At 34.4% G+C, this 24,088-nt stretch overlaps 1 protein-coding gene across 1 annotated transcript; it reads right to left on the minus strand.

The window, feature by feature from the left end:
- Window positions 1-418: 418 nt before the first annotated feature.
- Window positions 419-9,349, minus strand: LOC125872970 (uncharacterized). The gene is made up of 6 exons (XM_049553792.1): window positions 8,780-9,349; window positions 3,702-3,861; window positions 1,780-1,956; window positions 1,591-1,674; window positions 1,182-1,263; window positions 419-1,072 (listed from the first exon to the last, which is right to left on the minus strand). Exons 1-6 carry the CDS (start codon window positions 9,217-9,219, stop codon window positions 630-632), a joined length of 1,386 nt encoding a protein of 461 aa, XP_049409749.1. The 5' UTR covers window positions 9,220-9,349; the 3' UTR covers window positions 419-629.
- Between the last annotated feature and the right edge of the window lie 14,739 nt (window positions 9,350-24,088).

Here is a 24,088-nt window from a genome sequence, read left to right on the forward strand (position 1 = left end):
CTTTTTTATTTCGTTCGTTCATGTTTCCCACGTCTTCTTGAGAAATAAGTGCGTTATTTCTTTCCAAAACTGTGCTCAATTTCAAATGTGGCAATTCCACTAAAATCTCTTGGTTAGTTGTGAGAAGAACCCTTGTTCTCCTCTTTTGAGTTGCCCTATTCAGTAAGGGTCTATGCTTTGCAAAAATGTATCCCACAGTGGATGGATGTAAGGATGGTTGGTGGCCATTTTCATTTGTTGCATACAAAGACAAGATTGTCATGCTTCCTACGTCTATTGACTTGTTATTTTACAAACTTCATATAACATTTAATTGAATTAGTGCAAACTAATATGTTGGTTGAGCGACTGTATTGAAAGAAAAGAAAAAAAAAACGACTCAAACTGAACCAAGCACCAACTCTGCTCTAAGCGGCAGAGCCATTCTTCAACCTAATAAAATAATAAAGCCAGAAGAACCATTAACACTGTGTTGTCGATCCGTGTAAAGGAACGGTCTCTCTTTTTTTATGTCAAGAGTACATGGAGTAATTATTTTCCCCACGCTGATGGTTGTAGGCTTTAATGTTAAAACCAATAAAGAATAATACATGCATACATACAATAATAAGGTAGAATTGCTACAATCCTCACTGAGCATTTCTGCCTCTGCGAGCAATCCTTTGCCCTGCTCCAAATAGCACAGCTTTTCCTATCATACCTGAACGAAGGCCACAAACTACAGCGACTGTTCCTATAGCCACCCATTTCCAGTCAATCCCACCATCTCCTCTTTGGCCTTGGATTTCCACAGCTCTATCTTCTTCAGCAGAAACTTGCTCCAAAGCATCAACACTTTCATCAAGCGAGATCTTTGTAGTGATCCGAGCCATCATAGCACATCTAGAAACTGCTGCCTCTGATTTTCTTGCATTCTGGTATGCTCTGAAGCCGTTGTGCAACTTCTTGACTGTTCCCCACATTCCATGACGAACTCCCAATTTAGCAACATCTTTAGGGATGCCCATATCTTCATAGTGAAGAAGCGTGACTTCACATGCAGATAGCTGTCCATCTCCCTTCTTTGATTCCACTGCAACCATTTCACGAGTACAATGAGTAAATCAACTTATGCAACAGGCAACAGGAAATTTGCAAAGTTAGTGTCCCTTTAAACATCCGTGGGTGATGGTGCTACCTACCCGGCTTAACAATCCAGCTTGAAAAGTACAGGTCCACACGCCTAGGCTTATCACGTCTTTGCAGAGATGGGTATGGTACACTCTGTGGAAGATCATGTTAAAGATGTGAATATGATGCGTGGCTACATGGTTTGAGAAAAATATATAGTTGTCATAACCCAACTAACAAGCCATCATTACAAGATGTAATATAGGATAACTTAGTCCCAGTACAAGTAAGTTAATTTATGAACTTCATGGAAACTAATTAAAGGTTTTAGACACAGCAACTTCACAGGTCATAAAGGTCTGAAAAATGTCAGGTGGAAACACTAATAAAAATCACTGTATAGACAGAGCAGTCATTTAAAACTTGTTTTTGAAGCATTCAGACAACAATCAAATTCACATGTGGTCCTCTATAGCTCACCTTTGTTACACAGTAATATGTTTTCCCAGATTCCCATATCCTTCTACCGATTATATATTCACGATCACTGCAGAAGAACGGGAACTGTAGCAACAAAAATATATTATGTGAGGGCAGAACCTAATGGAAGAAATGCATCGTAAGGAGTTTCTCACAAAAACACTAAGATAGCTTCGATGAGTAACACACCTTTTTAATCCAGTGGATAATCATAGATCCTGTATGTGGCCATTCCAGCAATATCTTGAAATAACCAAGCATTGGGTCCCATTTCGGCCTAAACTCATCATCCCAGAAGAAATCTCTGACTAAATCAGGAGTTGCATCTTCAAAAACAGTTTTGGTTCGGTAGATTGTTGGGCCCATCTGACAAATAGAATGGTTCTTTTAGAATCACCAAGAGAGAACAGAGAACTTCCAAAGAAAATTTAAATTAATCGTATGGATAAAGAGCCTTTGGTCATAGGCAAAGTCACCTTGCAAATCATGCAATACACCAGCAATTATGGCTTGAGAATTACAGATTAAAAAGATTCAAAGAAGAGAATGGTTTATACTTACTCCAGTAAGTTCAACATCGGATATTCGTATCTAGCTAAAGAGCATAAAAATGGTCTGGTTCGCAGAGGATCACAGCAAATGAAAAAATAGAACTCTTTTTCCAACTTACGTATTTTTCCAGTATGTAACTGTAATAGTTCAAAAATCATATGAGGATTTGAAAGTAGCAAAAGGAATAAATCAATCAAATATGTAGCCATACAGTTATACAACCAACAAAAACATCAAAATCAAGCAGCAATTTAAGCAGAGACACATGTCTCCTCAAGCTAGGTCTATGACGTTATTTTTCCATGTCAAAATAATAATATGAAGTGTTTCCCATATCCCTAAAACATGTCAACCCCCCACCTCCCTATATTTGGCAAAAAATACTGAAGACATATCCAGCAAGCAAAAATGGATATATTCTGAGGTTGCTAAAATGAGAATCTAAAGTTGTGTCCGCAAGGGACTCATTGCTTAAGAGCAGCGAGTCTGTCACCAGAAACCAATCAGTTCTATGAAACAAGAGAAGTTTTATTACGTATTCATGCTTTTATAAGTTATATGAAAAAGGCAAATTGATATCATGTCATCTACTAAATTATCAGCAGACGGGTTCTACAGTTTGCCCCAAAAACAAGAAACCTTACCTAAGCAACCTGAACCTAAATGGAAATTGAGCCTTTGGATCATTTGGAACATCAAGACATCAAATGGAAATTGAGCTGCTTAAAGAACATGGCTTAGACACGTCATATTAAAGTATCAAACATATAAATAGCTTCAGGCAGATTGTGTTGTGCTACGGAAATTCTTAAGTTGTGACATTATTAAAGCTGGACTTAAAGCTCCAAATACCAGTTCCGTTACGGGTCAAAAAGGAGATAGTAGTTTCTGAGGAATCCTAATCAGTCTTAGAGCCCATTTGGGTTAAGCTGATTGTAACCATTAACAAACTTTAAATGCTGAAACTGACTTAATAAATACACAGTTGACTTTATAAAAAGACAGTAGTGTGTTTGGATAGGAGTGATGAAATTGATGATAAGTAGTTGATGTATCTGGTAAAAAAATATGTTGATAAGCGGTTCTTTTGCTAAAAATGAACAAATAACCTTACAAATTTTTCAAAAAATTTATATTTTTTAGAGCTATTCTTTTCAAGAAAATGGTGAACGAGATATACTAAGTGAAGAGAAAGTTAGGGTTTTGTTTAGGAAAGGTATTTTGGAAATTAGAAAAATACTCAAGGATGAAATGGTAAATCTGGCCAAGCTAACAGTGCTTATAAGCTGAAAAATCACAAGTTAGGGATGATCAACCTATGATTTTTGGTTGATTTTGGCTTAGAATACTTTTGATATTTAACAAACGCATAGATCAGCCCAAAAATGCTTCTAAGTCAATCTAAACAGCTTATAAGCTTAGCCAACACCCTCTCAGCCTTTCAGCTTATGAAGTTTTGTGATGAATGTAGAAGTTAGGATCAAGCAATTCTCAAGAAAAATGGTTCTAAAACCAGAAATGCTGAAGAAAAACCATATCACAATTTAGGTAAACTTGACCTCGGGTTCATGCCGCCAAGCTTGGTATGTGAAGTTTGAAGTAGAGCGGTCCATCATGGTTTGCCATGCCATCTCTCCATCCTTTCCATCTAGTAGATGTAGAAAGTGTTCCAGATCTCTCTCTGTCACAATGTCCTCATTTTCCGATCCTGTAATATGGCTGCAGGAATGGAGTAGATGCTGTCATGTCTCTAAACATATGAAGGGACAAAAATAATCTAAAAGGGTGAAAAATGTGCCAGTAAAGAAGCTCTATATAGAGTTGATCATGCAACACTCAACACAATTTCTAAGGAGACAGTTAATTAGGTTTATATAATTCTTGTTTAAATCAACCAACTTCTTCCCTAGAACTGTAATAACACAAATACTCTTTCATATCTTGTTCAATACTACAGAAAAAAGGCCAATTCAATGCAGAAGACAAACTTTTAAATTTCGTATATACTTCAGAACCATGATTTGCAGATAAAGACTGTATTTAATGCATCACGAAATTATACTGAACTACTGGTAAATTTGAACAGCTCCATTTCTCGTAAACATTGAACAATGGCAGTTGTCAATTACGATTTCTTCCCAGATTAATTCAATTCCAGGAAACTACTTATTGCATCAAACAACAAAGGAAAGCAAAATATGCTACAGACAAAATGTAATTTATTTGTAACTGAGAAATCCTCTGCAAGTTAACTGACCCAATCGCAGTTGGCACTCAAGTTTGAAACTCGGGGGGAGTATGGGCACCACCCCTCCTCCCCGCTCCCACTTAAATAACAAGCTTCAGCTGGTGGTGGCAGGGTTCAAACTCATGAAGTATGCCCAACCCACACATAATGTGCTGTGTCTTTCCGCTGAACCAAAACCCTGACAGCCACACCAACACGTGATTCCTAATCTTCATACCAGAAGATATCAGGAAAAGTTTGTGCACAATCACGGGTCTCCAACTCTAAACTTCCTCAGGATGTGTTAACAAGATTAGTAAGAAATCTGTGAAGAAGTAGGTATGCATTCAATTAATGGAAAGACGATAGCACAGATCAAAACAAAATCTCATCTGATGAAGGTACTGCTTCTTTGGACCCAGTATCCGGTGAATAAGAAAGCAGACTGACTGGTTGAGGATATTGAGGGAGAGGGATAAGGCAGAGAGATTGACTAGAAACGGATAATTATTGAAGAAATCATGATTGTCGGTTCTGGGCATCTTTCCAGGAGTAAATAGAAAAAGTATTGCAGATGCACATGGACTAGGCAAGAGAATTGCTAAGATCAAGAAACTCAGAGATATGAGTGTAATGATAGTGCTTGCGTCTGGAATTAAAAATTATGGATTTTTTCTGACATTAGTGTATAGCTTCATGATGAATGAATATCCAAATAGCATGCCACAGAACAGTCCCCTGTAAGGATCATATGGGCTGCACCCTCATGAATCAAGAATCAGAGTTCAGTCACAAAGTACTCCCCCAAATTTCCGATTACCCAAACAAATGGCCCTATAAGTCACTGCCATAATTTACATGCATCTCGCAATTAGCACGAGCAGAAGGCAAAGGTGCCGCCCCCAAGTCTTGAGTTTGTAAAATATGAAGCAAATCATTTCCTAAAAATATGACAACCGAAAAGTAAACAACTCAGTTTTTCAGAAAGGTAAACAGTTGTTTAAAGCTGCAACGAGGTTTGGTGGGATCTTTAGACTTCTTTTCATAACCATGGTGTCTAGACCCGCTTGCGCGCACCTTGACTACTGAACTTATGCGGAGAGGCTATTCCCTTGAATCTCTTGTTGAGAAGAGGCACCAGATCCGGGGTTTAATCTTCTCCCCAAATGGGGAAGCACTTAGTGAAAGGGCTTACGCTTTGCACCTAAGAGAAGTTAGGCGGTCGGGTACAGCACAAAGCCTTTGCTTTCATCGGGAGTTTCATAGGATACCTCCTACCAACACAGGTATTGGGTAACTTTGCCTACCAAGGCTTGGGCAGATGAATAGAAATCACCTAGTATTTTTGGAATTTGAACGTGAGACCTCATGGTTCCCAACCCACTTCATTGACCACAAGGCACACCCTTGGGCGCCTGATCTTTGTATCTTTGAGAAAATCCATAATCTCTGTTTTAAACCCTCGGCAGAGGATCAAAAATAGGGAAAAAAACGACTGGTATAACATAAATAAATAAGTAGATAAAAGGAACCAAAGATGTTTGAACAATCACAGTTTATACAATTTGATGAAAGAGAAAGTCTAATAAAACTAGCAATTTTGTATTATCAAAATTACAATAGGGGCGGGCCCATTATCCACCGAGTTTAGAAGGCTGCGATTGGNGATAAAAGGAACCAAAGATGTTTGAACAATCACAGTTTATACAATTTGATGAAAGAGAAAGTCTAACAAAACTAGCAATTTTGTATTATCAGAATTACAATATATAAACTCATAGAGGTAAAGAAATTCTAACTACATAAGAAACAGAAATTTAGTGGCTTATTCCTTCTCTTTTTCTATTTTCTAGTATGGTAAACTCCACCCCACAAACACCCACGCCCAGAAATCAACCACTGTCCTTTCCATATTTCTCCCTTGGTGACTCAAAATTTCCAACCCTCCTGATTAATGGCGAAGTGCTCTTGCTCCTGAAGCAATCCCATTTGGCAAAGCAAATACTCTTTTCTAACCCCTCAAATAGTAAATCGGCTTCCAATATCAAGAGGTGGAAAAAAGAGGTAAATGAATCTGGGTTAAAATAAGCATCCACATATACCACTTTGTCATAACTACAGTACATTACATCTGATACAATAATAGCTGTACAGAACAATGCACTTAATTTCACTCGTGAACTTGTAACCTTTATTTTGGGTGGGGTGGGGTGGGGTGGGGTGGGGGTTGGGCATTATAAGTATGTGTATGAGCTTGACTTGTTATTATCCAATTCAACCACAGAAGTGAACACAAGTCGCAGACCAAACTTATTTAACAATCAGCAAGCACTTGTGCATCAGTTGGAAGGTAGTGACTCAATGTGGATTAGAAGGTAATTATTTTTGTCACATTAATACCACAACTCCCAGCATCATCACAAATTGCAAATATGGACCTCGGTGGCATTTCCACGCAAACGCTTTATTCACGGCACAGATGAGATGAGTTTGTTTTCATTTTTTGTCGATAAATAAGGATGGCACAGGTTTACACGTGAGATTGCAGGGTTTTACATATGGATAGTTCAATAATTTATAAGGCTCACAACCTTAGGTCTCTAAAGACCTTTCAAAACCAATACCCTAATGAATAAGCATTCAAAAATTCTCTTAGATCCATTTGACCTGGAATGTTCAAATGATTTAAGGAAAACAAAGACTCAAAGGGCTACTAACAGTATAAGTATAGCACAAAGATCTATAGAATAGGAACTATTGAGTTTGCAGGTGCTCATTCCTTAAGAAGGTGTGAACTCCCATTATTCTAAAGCTCCTTCATAAATTGTCAGTCTCACATAAGCCATTCCTTAACGGGTGAAGTCTCAATATCATAAAGCCCCTTAATGAATTTTCTCACATGAGTTGATATAAATCTTCTGCAGTTTTATGACAACTAAACTCAGGAACTTTATTTGAACAACCAACTTCAATAGTAATACTGCTAGGGCATTTGATTAGGGCAAAGCAAATGAAATGAAAGAATAATAATTTCAATTCATAAACTTTACAACCAAAAAAAAGGAATTAACGCTAGAATTCACACTGAAAATTAGATGGTTTGATCCTCATTTTCTGAACACCGCCATTTCATTCAAAGAGGATGTTTGAATTGGCTTATTTTAGTATCTTTTGGCTTTTAAGCTCTTCTTTGTTTTTGGAGGTGTTTGGGAAAGACAAAAAAGTGCTTTTAAGCACTTACTCTTAGGCCAAAAAAGTACAAAAATAAGCCATAAGCCAAAAATTGGGTATGACCAACTTATGACTTTTAGCTTATCAACTACTTAAAAAAAGCCAATCCAAAGTTTCCAAACACCCCCTAAACAATAAAAAAGCCGAGCACAGATCCTGATCTTACAGATAAAACCTACATAAAGTTGAATGAAACTAAGCTCCTTTCTAGGGAGAGTTTAGAAATTAGAATTACCTTCAGTCTGATGATTGTATTGTTTTTTTCATGGAAGTCTGATGATTGTATCATTTGCATTATTGCGTGTCAAAATTAAAGCTCAGAAGCAAGAAGAATCAGATTAAGCAGAATTTTTTTATGAAATGGTAACTACAAAACAATATCCACCTTTGACCAACAATACCATACGTGTTGTCTATACCAACTTATGTGACTTGCATTCAAGTTTGTGACATACCAAAATATCCATCACACTTTGAAATAAAACACATAAGATACAACTTTCACAATTTTCAAAGTTCAAATTCAAAGCACTGCACTTTCTTCAAATTCAAGTTCATTTTTTTAAAAATACATTGCTTTCTTTCAATCATCCTAATATATTAACTGCACGTAGGTGGCCCAGAAACACTTGCAGTACAATGTACAGGCTGATTATAAAGTGTTGTAAAGCACTGTAATCAGCTATGATCAGCTCAAATACAATGCAGAAACTTCATTGGGCCTTTGTGTTCTTCTTCAACAGCAAACATAGACGCACCGATCCCCAGATTTGATTCTGTACTAGAGAACTTTTTCCATCTACTCCCAAGTGTAAATGCATACTAACCGATGACCTCCTATTCCCATTAAATAGGAAAAACTATAGCTGGTCGAATCCAGTTACTTTACAAGCAACAGCATAGACCGTTCAAAGATCATTGAAACAGTAAACTTGTAGTCAATAAATGAAGCCGAAATTTCACAGAAAAAAGAAAAGCACAATAAACAAGTTTGTTTGCCTTCATTTATAACGAATAAAACAAAATATAGCAATCAATCTTAGTTTCATTATCAGATATGCAAGTATCCCTAAAATTCCTAGCGTTTTGCACGAAAACACATTTACATCCAACTCAAATCGAAACCCTAGAAATAAAAACATGCATATGTTAAAAAATGAGATCAAGTTAACAACATACCTGATTATGGTATCATCGTTCCTTTGCGCAAAAGAAACCGAACCCAGACCAGGACCCGAAACCACTGAAGACGATCCAAATTCATCCGCCGACACAGAACCCGAATCCGCTGCCGCCGGCGCCGAAGGCTTACGTGTCCTCCCCTGGAAATTAAACCAGAGTTTCCTACCAACCGAGAAGGCCGAAAGAGCAGTAAAGGCTAACCAGAGTCGGCGAGCACCAAACCCGGGAGGAACGGTCCAAACAAAGCGGTTGATTTTAGACCGGAGTCCTAAAAATACAAGGCCGGTCCAACGAGGTCGCCAAGACCAGCCGATCAACAATCCAATCATGATGGCAACCCAAATCGGTACAACGCAAACCAAAATGTCGACGAATGTTTCCATTATAGCTGGCTTGTTTATCAATTCAACAAACCCAACCCACCTCTCCACCTCCATTTTTGATACTATAAATTTGAACAAGAATTTGTTTCTTACAGAATTGAAGAGGTAGTTGGAGATTGCATTGGAGTGAATCTACATAGATTTTTGCAGATTGAAGAGTTAAATTTTGTACAAGAGGAAGAAGAAGAAAGCAACAAAACAAAAATTAAAAAGAGGGAGAAAATAGAAACCGATGCTATTTTGTTCTGTACGGAAATACACGTGGCAAGATCTGAACTCTCAGATAAACTGGATAATGGCGCGTGCGATTACGCCCAAGCTTCGGGAAAAACACATGCAATATCTTACTATGATTAACCTAACAACTACACACATAAAAACATATTAAAAAATAACAGAAATTAAGCAAAAATCTCATAAAAGCAAAATAATTACTCCCTCTCCCTCTGTCCTAATTTATGTAACTTACTTTTCATTTTAATCAGTCCAAAAAAAATTAATACATTTTTATATCAAATAACAATTTAACTATAAAATGTCTATTTTACCCTTAATAAAATGGTATACAACCACACAAATTTCTATCGTTCATTTTGGATCACAAGTTTTAAAAGTTTCCTTTTTTTTCTTAAACTTCGTCCCCAATCAAACTACCTCACATAAAATGGGATGGAAGGAGTACTAACATATATCTCTTTATATTCATACCCACTAAATAATTACACTATATATCCCTAACTAATTTTGATTAACTGATACTAAATAAGTATCATATATTGTATTGGTATTATTAATTTCGCTTAACTGATATAAAATAAGTACTTCCTCCGTTTAAAAAAGAATGATCTAGTTTGACTTGGCACAGAGTTTAAGAAAATAAAGAAGATTTTTGAATCTTGTGATCCTAAATTAAAGTTATGTCAAATGTTCTTTAATCTTGTGGCCTTAAACATGCCACGTGGAAAACTGAAATTAAAATGTTATCAAAAAAAGAAAGAGGTAATTCTTTTTTAACTGACTAAAAAGGAAATGAGACCATTCTTTTTTAAATGGAAGGAGTATCATATATTGTATTGATATCTTAAGAGAGATAAGTTCGCTTAATTGATACTAAATCAATATATATATATATATATATTGTTATATACTCTTATAATATCACTGACTGATGGATAATTTCAAAACAAGAGCACTATAAAAATATACATACAGTCTTATTAACTAATGAGTAATTTTTCAATAAGAAACCTTAATGATACCACAACAAGATACGTATACTCTTATAATATTATTGACTGATGAGTAATTTCTTAACAAGAAATTTTAATAATACCAATTCAGCGTGTATCAATTAAGCGAAATTATCAACTTTAATAATATCAATACAATATACGATACTATTTAAATATCAATCAATGAAGATCATAGCATAAAGGGATAATGGTCTGAAAAATACCCCAACTTTGGTCGAATTTGTTGTTGCGATACTAAACTTTCATAAGGACCTATTACCTCCCTAGATTATTTAATACCGTATTTTTTACCCCCTGAACTATTTAATAGTGTATTTTAAAGGTATATATGTGTCCACGTGGACACATTACTATTTATAATTTTGCATTATTTTTTATGTCCACGTGGACAAATATATATGTTTAAAATATGGTATTAAATAGTATAGGAAGGTAATAGGTCCTTATAAAAGTTTAATATCACAACAGCAAATCCGACCAAAGTTGAAGTATTTTTCAGACTCTTATTCCTAACCTAACAGTTAATAAAGTAAGTGTAAAACCTACTAAGAAAAGGAAATAATACCATTAAACACAAAATGTTAAGGAGTTTCTCTTATATTTTGGAACTTAGTGAAGAAGATGCTTTTTTGCTCGGAAGATATTCGGTCGATCAAATATTTGCTAACATTTTTTGAATAAAAACTGTTTCTCACCGACAATAAATCGTGACGAACTATTAAATTTAAAATATCAAAAAATAATATATGAATTTTTTTTAAAAAAATAACATCTCTTATACATAAATAAAAAATCAAAATATTCTTCGCTCCAGCTAACCCCGCTCAAATATTATTTTTAATGGCAATTTTATTTTATATTTATATTTTTTTAATTGATGTATTAAAATCTTATTTACTTGCACTTAAGGTCTTAGTTTTAACTACTCAAGTTTCAGTTATTAAGCTCGTTTTTTATGTTGGAATTTTAGTTATAATTTTTTTAATTATTACGTGAAATTTTGTTTTATGTTTTCAATCAATATTAAATAGGTCTAAATAAATTTGAATAATTAAGATTCATAACATTTGACATCATTAAAATGTTTATTTAAAAATTTCTTCAAAATGATGGTTCATCAATCTCATTCATTCACAAACAACAATCATTTCTATAGTCAATCATTATAAATAGTTATCACCATATCACTAGTCATCATTTACAATCATTATCACAATAATCACCAATCAACACAATTAATCACCGCGCTATATATTGTCAACCACTATCATTAGTTATCATTATCATCTTCCACAACTATCAATTGTCACCGCTGTTATAAGATCAACTTTTTATCAGGGGCGGACCCACCCTTGGCCAAGGGGTGTCACGTTCGGCCAGTGCTCCTAAGATCATAGAAGCAATGCTGTAGAAAAAGAAAATTTGTTGCAATGTAGCTCCATAAGAACCATAAATAGAAACACGTGAAATATTAGCAGAAATAGAGATTTTAGGCGCAATAGAAAGGAATGCTGTAACGGGGGTGGGTGAACCCTCATAGATATCAGGTGCCCACATATATAGAGTCAAAAGATATATGGAGTCCAAAAGGTAGGGGGTCTTCTTCGGGGCTCGAGAGATGGAATAGATAGGGCCCCACAAGTTTGAAATTCATCGCTGGGGAATTCACATGAAAGGGAACGAGGAATTCTCAACGAAAAAAGTGTTCTCTGAACCGAATGTGAAAGTTGTTTTCCATCAGACGGCTTTTCCTGTAACTCTACTCTTGACTTAGATTATATATCCAAAAAGGTCCACTCTCGGCCATTCCACACGTTGCCTAGCATAGACGTGGTTAACTGAAGTGGATTCTCTCTTTTGTAGTAGATGCCGAACCTGCTGTGCCCCATTGACTAAGGAGGGGGTGGACACAGCAGCTACATGGACCCCTTCCTTTCAATTGTTGCCAGCGCTTTCCCGGGCCGAGTCAGAATTTTTTATTAGAAAGGGGCAGGCAAAGTCTGAAGGCTGTTATCCCAATAGGAAGGGCGAAACGAGGAAAGGAGCTGCAAGCCACTTGACTGTAAGGAGAGGGCCCGACAATTATACCACGGCGGTAAAAAAAGCGTGTTCCCTTCAGATAAGACGCACCGTAGGCCATCATCGGCCTTTTTCGTTTTCGATGAAAATAAAATCTCGATCTTCGAAAGCGTTTTCCTTCCCCCGCCGCACCTCCCTCTCTTCGTCGAGCCTTTACTTTAATGGTTGGGGAAAACATTCTCTTATCTGAACTTGGNGAACCTGCTGTGCCCCATTGACTAAGAAGGGGGCGGACACAGCAGCTACATGGACCCCTTCCTTTCAGTTGTTGCCAGCGCTTTCCCGGGCCGAGCCGGAATTTTTTATTAGAAAGGGCAGGCAAAGCCCGAAGGCTGCTATCCCAATAGGAAGGGCGGAACGAGGAGAGGAGCTGAAAGCCACTTGACTGTAAGGAGAGGGCCCGGCAATCATACCACGGCGGTCAAAAAAGCGTGTTCCCTTCAGATAAGACGCACCGTAGGCCATCCTCGGCCTTCTTCGTTTTCGATGAAAATAAAATCTCGATCTCCGAAAGCGTTTTCCTTCCCCCGCCGCACCTCCCTCCCTTCGTCGAGCCTTTACTTTAATGGTTGGGGAAAGCATTCTCTTATCTGAACTTGGTGGGCATTCTTTCCATCCTTAGTAAAATAGGGGGTGGGTTTGGCTTGAACATAGGCTCAAACAGAATTTGAAGGGTCCTAGCTACGCCATGCGTTCAATACAAAATCTGGAAAGCTGCATGGATGACAAAAAGAGGGCGTTTTCATGTGTTGCACCGAAAAAAAGGACCTAAGAGACGGGCGTCTTCTCTTAGGTTTCTTCCTCCCGCGCCCGTCGCCTCCCGGCCCGCGTTAGAGGGGAAGATTAACAAAGCGGAAAAAGAAAGAGGGAAGGGGAGCAGCATCTTATTCTCTTCATGAGAACTTCCGGATCGTAGAAGCATTCGGAACGGGCTCCGCGTTCATTTCGTTGGCAGAAACGATCCATTCCATTCGGGGCTTCGAGAAACCAAAAAATTGGACTTGAGAATCAAGGATGGATAGACAAGAGATAGATAAACGATATATATATATATATATTTCTCACAAAAAAATTGTGAGATAAAGAGCAGATGGATCCTATCCCCTATATCGAACACTCATTCCTATCTATTGATAGAAAGATCTTCGTCAAATACCAGACTTTGCCTTTTTATAGGAATTACTCATATCTAAAGCAGCTTTTCACAAGCACCCCACCCCATACAACTAGTTGGGGGGGGCTGTTCGCCTTTTGAATCAAACAAAGTAAGTAGTAGGGGCGTTCAACCACTTGACAGTAAGGAGAGGGGCTTCATAGCAACTTTCATTCTAAAGGAAAGCGAAGAACCAACCTTTAGTCAATAGGAGCCCTACTTCCCTCTTTCCGACCTCATCACTTCAATTTAAGGGCAAACCCATTTCCTAGTCACCGGGTTGAGCGCACCTTTGGTACTTCAATAGGGCGAACAGTTTGATAGTGACTTCTTTCGTTTGGTAGCGTTACGAAAGACTACTTCAACGACGAAAACAACAGGAAACTCGAGAGAGTCGCCTTTGGAGAAGCGTTTGCCGGTAACGAAAGCCTCACTCTGATTATGTCGTGAGGCTGACGAAATCCAATCCATAAACCCATAAATAAAACGTTGTTCGTTCCCTTTCATCAAGTAGGTAAAGTAGGCATACGAACCACTTTGCCTTAGACTCTATTGGAACAAAGCAAATAATGAGGCGGAATGGAGAAAGGAAAGGGACAAGGGCGGTCTTGCTTGGCGCAAAGGGGTGAGCGACACCCTTTCGCCGAAAAATTAAGAGGTCAAATTTTGGTTTAATAAATATATATAAAAGTATTGACATTCCCTGACACAAGTGAGAGATTTAGTCTAGTGATTAAGGGATTGCAAAAGTTCCTTAGAGTTGTGTATTCAAGTCTTGTGGCCTCATAATTATATTTTTTAATTTTCTTACTATAACTATTGACACTGGTTTATGAGAATCTTGGGTCCGTCACTACTTTTTATGATACGACTTCATGCATCTCAATTTTTATAAAAAATTAACCACCCGCACCCCCAAACCAACCTTAAACAACAAATATTTTCTCTAACCTCTATACTCTACGGGGTCGTTTGGTTTGAATACAAGTTATGATGAGATTATTTATGATGTGATAAGTTATGCTGGAATAAGTTAGGATGGGATAAGTTATGCTGAGATTATTTCTTATTGACTGTTTGGTTGGTTGCTTTCAATGCAATATGCATTACATAAATTCTAAGAATAAGTTGTTTGTTTACAAAAATACCCTTCAATTTATTTAGTTTTTTTTTATATATATTTTCTTTTCAAGCCATAGTTATTTATTCTTAAAAATAATTTTTTTTGTCTTATTTAGTTTAAATATTTTTGTGTGTGCATTTCCATAATTGTACCAAATGTATTTAAGAATAAAATTTTCATCTAAATTTGTTAAAGTACAAAATGATTTATTATTTATGTTACTTCATTTAAACACGTATCATTCTTAAATTGTAAAATCCTAAAGTTATCTTCATTTTTAAATCATCTTTCATGTTACTATTTCCTTCAAAATTTATGTGAACTAACAATAGAATTCTTCTTGAAATTAGCGTACATGAGATGAAAAGAAGATAACAAAAAAAATAAAAAAATAGACAAAAGATCTAGCTAAAAAGAATACCAATATAAACTAATTTTAGAGAAAACTGCACTAGAAGCTTGTATTCAGTACCGTAGCATTTCGTTTTATTTCTCATTTTAATTGATATATAAAATATAAATTTTCAAGTGGCTAAAAGAATATACAATTAAAAATATGTAATTCGATAGTAAGGAAAGTAAATTAAAATATAAATAAACATAGGAATTAGTCAAATAAATTCATAAATAAAATTATATTTATATAATGTAATTTTTAAAAAATATATGAAGAATTATTATAATAAAATAAGGAGTAGTGAAGGTCATAACTATTATTATACATGATATTTAAAATAATATATGATTTTACATGGATATAAAAAATGAGGTACAGAAAGAGTTTAAAGAGACACATTTGTCATTTTTTCTATCTTATACTGGGATAAGTTATTCCGGTATTACTATTCCACCCAAAGATAGGAATAACTTATCCCAGGACTAATTATTAATCTTGGGATAAGTTATCCCATGATGTACAACCAAACAAAGAATTAAAGGGTGCTCAAAATTTATCCCGAGATTAACTCCCTTTATCCATCACACCAAACGACCCCTACATATATAGTAGTCGTATAAAAAGTATCCCAATTTTAAAGAAGTAAAACAACAAAGGCTAATAATGCGAGGATGAAAACATAGTGCAAAATGTATATCATATATTACTCCTTCCGTCCCAAATAATGTGGTACTTTTTAGATTTCGAGACTAAAATAAGTCTATCTTTGATTGTAATTTTTTCATATATCTTTTAATTATTTTGAATTGTCAATTATTGTAACTTATAGTACTTTTTACGTAGTTTACAAATATATAAATTTCATTTCAAAAATATTGAAGATCCCTCGCGCAAATTTTCGATCAAACTTAAACTGTTTGACTCTCAGAAAACAAAAAGTGTCACACAAATTGGGACAAAAAAAGTATTGTATTTCACACTTATATATAAAACCTCAAAAGTTCATTTTCTGTGTTCCACACATCTTTACCTGTACCAAACTACCATTATATATATATATATATCACATTTGAGTCTGAATATGATCACTCATATGTCATTCATTGTTTGTGTAGACATGTACTGTTTCGAAAGCTAAGACAATATATCACGAAAGTTAAGTAAGAAAAATATACTAACGACTTTAATGCTCTTTTATATGTTTATGTTCGTTACTTACAAATATACTCCAAAACTTAGAAGAAGTATCCTTTAAATTTAGTGGGATTTACATTCTCCATAACTTATGGACGTATTTATTTGTAAAACCATACAAACATCGGATTTAGGTATCATAGATTACTATTACGAAATTTCCTAACACCCGTATGCCCAAATTAAAGCTTAAGTGAGGACTTAATAGTTAGCAAAAAATAAAAAATAAAAATAGCATTTTAGCTTCTCTGTTTCTTAAAACAATATGTCCAATGTAAAGTAACGAATCTATATTAGCAGTACAAATTCAATTATAACTTTGGAATAATTTGATTTATAACTTTATTCACGTGCCACACATCATTGCTGATATAAGATACAAATAAAGAAAAAAAGGAAAAGGTGAAAAGTTAAGTCAAAGCTTTTTAGTTTTAATTGTTGAGACGCAACAAAAATTCTCTTTCAAGCTTCCAAATATACTTTTCTCATTTTTTTAAAAAATCACTTTGAATGCTTCTTCTTTTTTCCCTTTTTACCCCTCAGATTTTGCATTATTAAGTATACTAGTATACGTGCGATGCACGGATAATGAGAAAATACTATTTCTAATTAATTTAGATTGTAATACCTTATTTGTGTTTGTTAAATCACTAGTTACAGTAGCCCGTGCTAGCACGGGCCCAACATATATTTTTATTTTTTATTTTAATTTATGTGACATTAATAAAATTTTAACGGTCAAACAATTTTTTTGTATGTTCTTTAAATTTTAAGTTGTTGATTATTGTGGTTAATAATACTTTATATGTAATTTTCAATATTTTCTCTGTCCCAATGTATGTGTCATTGATAGAATTTCGAAAGTCAAGAAAATTTTGCATATGTCTTTTAGATTTTGAAGTTATTTAATTATTATGAGTTATAGTACATTTTACGTATATGTTACCTTTTCTATCCCAAACTATGTGACATTAGTAGAATTTTGAGAGTTGATCAAATTTTTTGTATGTCCTTTAAATTTTGAAGTTGCTAATTATTGTGTGATTTGTAGTACGTTTCATGTTATTTCAAATAATATATGTTATTTCCTCTATCCAAATTTATATGGCACTAATAGATTTTGAGCTTCAACCAAATTTTATAGACGTCTTTATAATATTTTAGGGTTTAATTACGACTTTTTGATTTTTAATCGATTAATATGCTTTCTTCACAATTATCAGTAGAACTACTTTTCAGTGTTGATGGTTTAGCAACATACCCTTAAAAGAACAGACCAACGAAAGCTTCCTCTTATTGCTTATTGTGCGTATTATTAAGTAAAAAGTATTCTAATTAATTCTACTAAAGATTAACTAATTGAATGCTGAGAGAAATTAATTAACGTGAGAAAAGTACTGAAAGAAATACTTAATCCTACTTCATCCGTCCAATAATTATTGTCTATTATACTAATTTGGAATGTCCTACAATACTTGTCCACTTTATGAAATCAATGGATAGTTTACCCCTTATCATTAATTATAGTCATTTTTCAATTATATTTTTTAATACATTACATTTATTATATTTAAAGAATGATAAGTAATATTACTCTTTTATTTATAATTTCTTAAAAAATATATAAAGTCAATACTGGAGAAATATTATTGGAGAGAGAATAGTTGATATCAGTCACCAAAGCAATACAACTAAGTAGTAATAAGTGGGGCCCATGTTTTCAGAAAATTGTGCGAATTATTTGTAGTTTTAAGGGGACAAATTAGTCCAGTAGATAAAAAATGAAATGCAACTGCACTACTCCTTTAACTAACCAATTGAATTACATTTTTCATGTGAAATTACAAAAGTAACATCTGAGGATTTTTTTGTCAATTCCATAAACGGGAAGCTCGTCACATTCACTCTTATTAATAGTAGTAATATAATAATTTTCAAAGTTAAATTAGATTGTATTAATTTGATATTTTAAACAAAAAATTTAAATATGCAAAATATATACAAAAAGTACTATAAATTGTAATTTTTTGCATATGAATATGATGAAAAAACACATTGTAAAATATTAGTTAAAATTCTTATAGTTTGACTCTAAAAAAGAAATCATAACAATTAAAAGTGTATAGAGAGAGTAATAAATAGGTAATTAAATTTCAAGAAGTTTAAATTAAAAGGTTGAAAAAAAGAATAAGATAGACAACATATATTGAAAATTGAAAACATATAAATAATAAATGGGCCCAAATGAGATCTAACTTTTCAGCTAATAAAGTAGTAAGTAATTAATGGTGTTAAATTGTCCAATAATATAAATTTTAAAGGTACAACCATAAAAGAAGAATGTACAACACTATCTAAGCACATATCATCCAACACTTGTCATGTGTTAAGTAATAGATATTACCACTTATTATATATAGTAATATATATAGTCAAAGACTCAAGTAACTTATACAAAAAAAGAAAGTTCACTTAACGTGTTTTGAACCAATTCATTTTTGGGCTTTATTCAGCAAATGGACCACTTTTAGCCTCACACACACACTCAAGTTGTCTCTCTTTTCTTTTGACTCAAGCATAATTACAGAAAAAAGCATTTGTATCGGTGTTTACAGCAAGTTAATTAATCTATCGCTCTATTAACAATGATTTTAACGGTAATTAATTAATAATAATAATTTAATTATCGCTAAATGTGTAATTTTAGCAGCAATTATCATTCTTTTTAAATGTCTCTAAGGCTTATAACGACACTGGATCTAACGACAATTGACTAATGCCGATAAAAGCTTTAACGCTCTTTAGTTTTTATTGTCATTAAAAACTATTTTCGTTATAGCGTTACTTCATTAAATCATTTATACCTATAATTATAAGTTGTATTGATTTAGTATAAACATTTGATACAATCGAATAAGTATTTACCATAAATTAAATAGACCGTCTTTCTTATAAAAAAAAAGAAGTCAGAAAATTCGACAACACATGCATCATTATAAAGTAAAGTTACATATGCTTGAGTAACACCATCCATCATTCATGTTGATTTGATTTGAGCTAACTTTTTCTTGTAAATCAACAGTACACTAATGGGATATTTTGTCCTTTTTTCTTCATACTGATTACCATATAGATTCATCTGCCCCATTTTACCACAATAATGCATGTTATGTATAAATAATCAATCATTACGGAATACTTATATATTCTTCTAATTATTATTTGGGATAGACAAATAGTTAGAGCAAATCAATCTTTATTAATTGATTGTGGAGACAAATTCACTGGTACCGAGTACTATGTGTTACACAAATTTGTTGAATAATGGTAAGTGGTGGTGGATCCAAAATTTATAGGTTTTGCATGTGGTACGTCGTCTAAATGGAGAAATGAGTCGGTATATCTTAAAATATATATATCTCTCGATAGTAAGCATGATATTAAGAACTAAAAAATAGAATCAACATGGGTTATGATGCAATGATGAGATTGCTTCATCCTTAATTAGAGGTCTCAGAGCTTCAATACGGACTCCAGACCGCACAGGGAAAACAAAAAAAAGAACTAAAAATTAGAGCTACGAGCTACTATGTAACCATTTAATTTGCCATGACAGTTTATTTATACAACATGAATTAATTAAATAACTACGTGATTATATGATTAAGTGTAAAAATAAATTCCTTTACATTATTTGTGGAAAAGTTAATTAAGCTCATTTAAATTAACTAAATACATAACTTATTTTTATCTATTTTCTAAACATTTGAAAAAATTACAAAAATCTCTATTCTCTCCTATATATTGTCATGATCCAGGGGTACACCCTAGATGTAACATGGCGTACTTGACCCCGAATGGGTTTCATACAAGCCCTTAGCATATCATAACATAAGATAATAGAAAAGTACGGAAATTTTAAAAACTTTTATCCATACAATCGAAATATTTTTCATAAAAGCAAGCAGAAGTCTTTACTACACTTTTGTCTCAAACTATCTAATACAACTTTAGAAAAAAACTCTTGGGACATAGCCCATACAATAGTCTTAACATGAAAATAAAAGACATAAAGGAAATAGTGGGTTTTGTCCTCGAAGCTATGAGGACTCACCAAAATCTTCAACTCCTTTGCTCCTTAGAAACCTATCTCCTAGAATAGAACTCAATCTCCAAAACCCTACATTTGATTAGAATGTAGACAAAGTATGCGTTAGTACAAAATGTACTAAATATGTTAGCTAGCATAATCATAAGAGCATAAGACAAGGGTTAGTCAATATAGGACATAATCCATAATCATATGAAATACTTCATGAAACATAAACTATAAGCATAAGAGAGTATAATATCATAATCATAAGCAAAGTTTCCAACATAGGCATCATATAAGCATTATTCCACTCCTAGTCATTTGTACCATAATAGGACTATTCTCAAGTAACCTCCAAAGCATACTTGTGCAATGCATGAATAACATCCCATAATACCATCCAAGCTAAGCATCCCTTTTTGGTCATCTTAATCATAGTCTATATGCATAGTCAAGACCTAGGCTTCATGTACTAAGAGCACTATACTTCTAAGTAACCTCAAGCACATTTGTGCAATGCATGAAGGGCATCCCATATTACCATTCACACTAAGCATAACCTTGAAGTCACCATATGCATACTTACCACTCATTGGTCTCATTCTTAGCTTACTTCATAACCAAGTGAATCTCTCACCTTTAGTCAATCATAACATAACAAGGAAGGCAACTATAGCACAATCCTATCCAAGCATACATCATATAAGAGAAACGCCTCATGAGTCACCTTAAGGCAAGCTTGTGCCATGCATGAACAAGACCCCATAATCCTACCCATGCTAAGCTAGACACTTTAGGTTCATCATTCATGCTTATCATCTCTTAACATTATAAAGACAAGGGGAATCACCTCTTAGTCATTCATGTATTGGAGGGGCCTATAAAGTTACAATCCAAACTAGTCATGCTCATGTTCATAAATGCAAGGGAGAGTCACCTCAAGGCATACATGTTTAATTCAACATAAAGGACAAAGGGAGTCACCTCAAGCCACACATATCATGGAATCATAAAGACAAGGGTATTCACCTCTAGTCATACATACTAATGAATTATAAAGACAATTAAGGAGAGCCACCTCTAGTCATACATATTAATGAGTCTTAGGTATTCGCCTACATGTTCATGATTTTAATGGGATATAGGTATTCGCCTCCATATCCATTTTAATGTGTAATGTAGGTATTCACCTCTACATCATCACATAAGGATCATAGGTATTCACCTCCATGATCAACCTAAAAGCCAATGGATAATCACCGCTTGCCTTGAGAGTCACAAATATATAAAGGGTAATCACCTCACACTCCCCATGCTTAACTAATTAGGAAAGGGAACTCACCTCACATTCCTATCATGTAAAGGTCTTTTAGGGAAATCAGCACAAGCCTCATCACATCTCATAGTCCTAGGACATCTATTCATTTTAGGTGAGAATAGACTTTCAACCTAGAATCACTCTATGTGAGAGAATCTTTCATGTCATATCATATCCATGCATAATACCATATCTAGAATTCTACATTAGACATGGATATCATCATGACTCAAGTGATTCTATCACTTCATACATTCAAGCATTCATAAGGTAGATTAGGTAGGTAAAGGTCTTCCACCATAACTCTATCCATTAAACTTCTATTCTCAAATAGACTTTACTCTCAAAGCCTTAACATGCCTAGTTCATCAATTTGGTTTTACTCTCAAAACCCTAATGATCAGCATTCATGCCTACAAGCCTTACACTTAAAGCTTTACTTCTTACTATGATCATTCATACCTAAATTTCAAGGTATTCTAATCACATTCTTCATTATCAGGTGATTTTAGTCACAATTCATCATAAAGGTTCATCTTCAACTTTACTAGTCAAGATCCATCATATTCACATTATTCTAATTCAATTCATGTCTATATGTTCGTATTCTTAATCAATTACTACTCATAGCAGTAATTCTAGAAGATCACCCAAGAATCATCAAGTTCACCTTTCATGGCATAAACCCACATAATATCAAATTCATCAATTAGGCTAGGGTTAATCATGGAAATCACATAAAATCATCATAATATCACAATTCAATACTAAGTCATTCATAATTAAGTATCATCCACTTGATTGGAATCAAACTTCAGCACAATCCACAATGTGGGAAGAAGCCCTAGCTAGATTGGGGTTTTTCTTCACAATTGGGGGAAACTAGGGAGCTCTATGGGTGGAAGAACCCATAGATGAATAAGCTAACATACCTTAGGTGAAGATTATCCACGAATTTGTGTAGAAAAGGCAGCCCCTTCAACCTTAGACTTCACCTTCTTCTTCTTCTATGGAGTTTTAGAGAGAGAATTATTTGGGGGAGAGTTAGTTATGATTTTTGAGTTGGGGATTTATGAAGTGTTAAGGGTTAGTTAATAGCTTAATAACCCTTATATAGGTCTACTAAAACAATATAAACCGACCCTATAATAAACTAACTAAAATAGAATTTAACTAAACTAACTCACCTTTGGTCGAGCTTGAGGCAGATTGCAGGCCATGACTCACGCCCATGACCTACGGTCTGTAGGTTGGCCTACTGGCCATCCTGCAGGTCCGTAGGTCCATGGCCTGCAGCTCATTTTCTAGGCCTTGACCCACGAGCTAGAGCTACGGGGTGTGGATGGACCTACGCCCAGTAGGTCACAAATTTTTGGCAGCTTGGGCAGTTTTGGGGAGTCTTGGGGGTTAGGCTTTAGGGTCCTCCTCAAGGAACCTTGGTTGGTCCTTGGGGGGTCGTACCTTGATGTTTAACCCCTAAACCTAAGTTCGGGAAACCATTTTACAATATTAACTCACACATCAAACTCTAAAACTCTCACGTAAGGTCTAGTTTCACCTACTAGTTTTCCGGGTGTTACACCTATTCTCGGTTACATCACTTTACACGATATATTGGGATGTATTCGAAATCAAGACAAGATGTATCAGGATGTATCCTAAACTGGGACGCGATGTATCGAGACGTTGAGGGGGATGCACCCGAAATCGAGACGCTTAATGCGATGTATCAAGACGTTTTGGGATTTCCAGATTCTACCAAATTTAAGGAATTTTTGTAATTTGAAAAAGAATATGGATATGATGTAAATAGATCTTAACACTATGAGATTCGTGTAAACTTCACTTTTTTTAAAAATCTTGCACTCCTATTTTTCTGGTTACTTGTCATTCTCTTCAATTTATTTTTTTAAACAAATTAGAAGTTCTTTTTTCCTTTTGGTTAAGCACCACTCTGAAATCCTTTTTTTTTTTTCAAGAACACTGACGAAAACTTCATTAAGCAAAAAAAACAAAAAAGAACGTAAGTTATTCAAACTCGTTTTAACGTGTGCAAGATGCATGACAGACTCAAACGTTTGCTGAGTAGGCCAAAATATATACGTCAATGTTCAAATCATAAAATTGAGTTATACTTTGAACATTCTAAAATAAGTGTCAGTTTAATAAAAATCATGTCCATTTAGAAATTAATAAATATAATATGTAGTTTATTAAACTACACCTATATAATAAATGTTTTTTAAAATTGAACACTACTCTCTTTATTCCATATTAACTGAATTTGTAAGGTAATCTACACATTTTAAGAAA

This window comes from Solanum stenotomum, chromosome 8 (assembly GCF_019186545.1).
Source record: "Solanum stenotomum isolate F172 chromosome 8, ASM1918654v1, whole genome shotgun sequence".
Taxonomy (NCBI): Eukaryota; Viridiplantae; Streptophyta; class Magnoliopsida; order Solanales; family Solanaceae; genus Solanum; species Solanum stenotomum.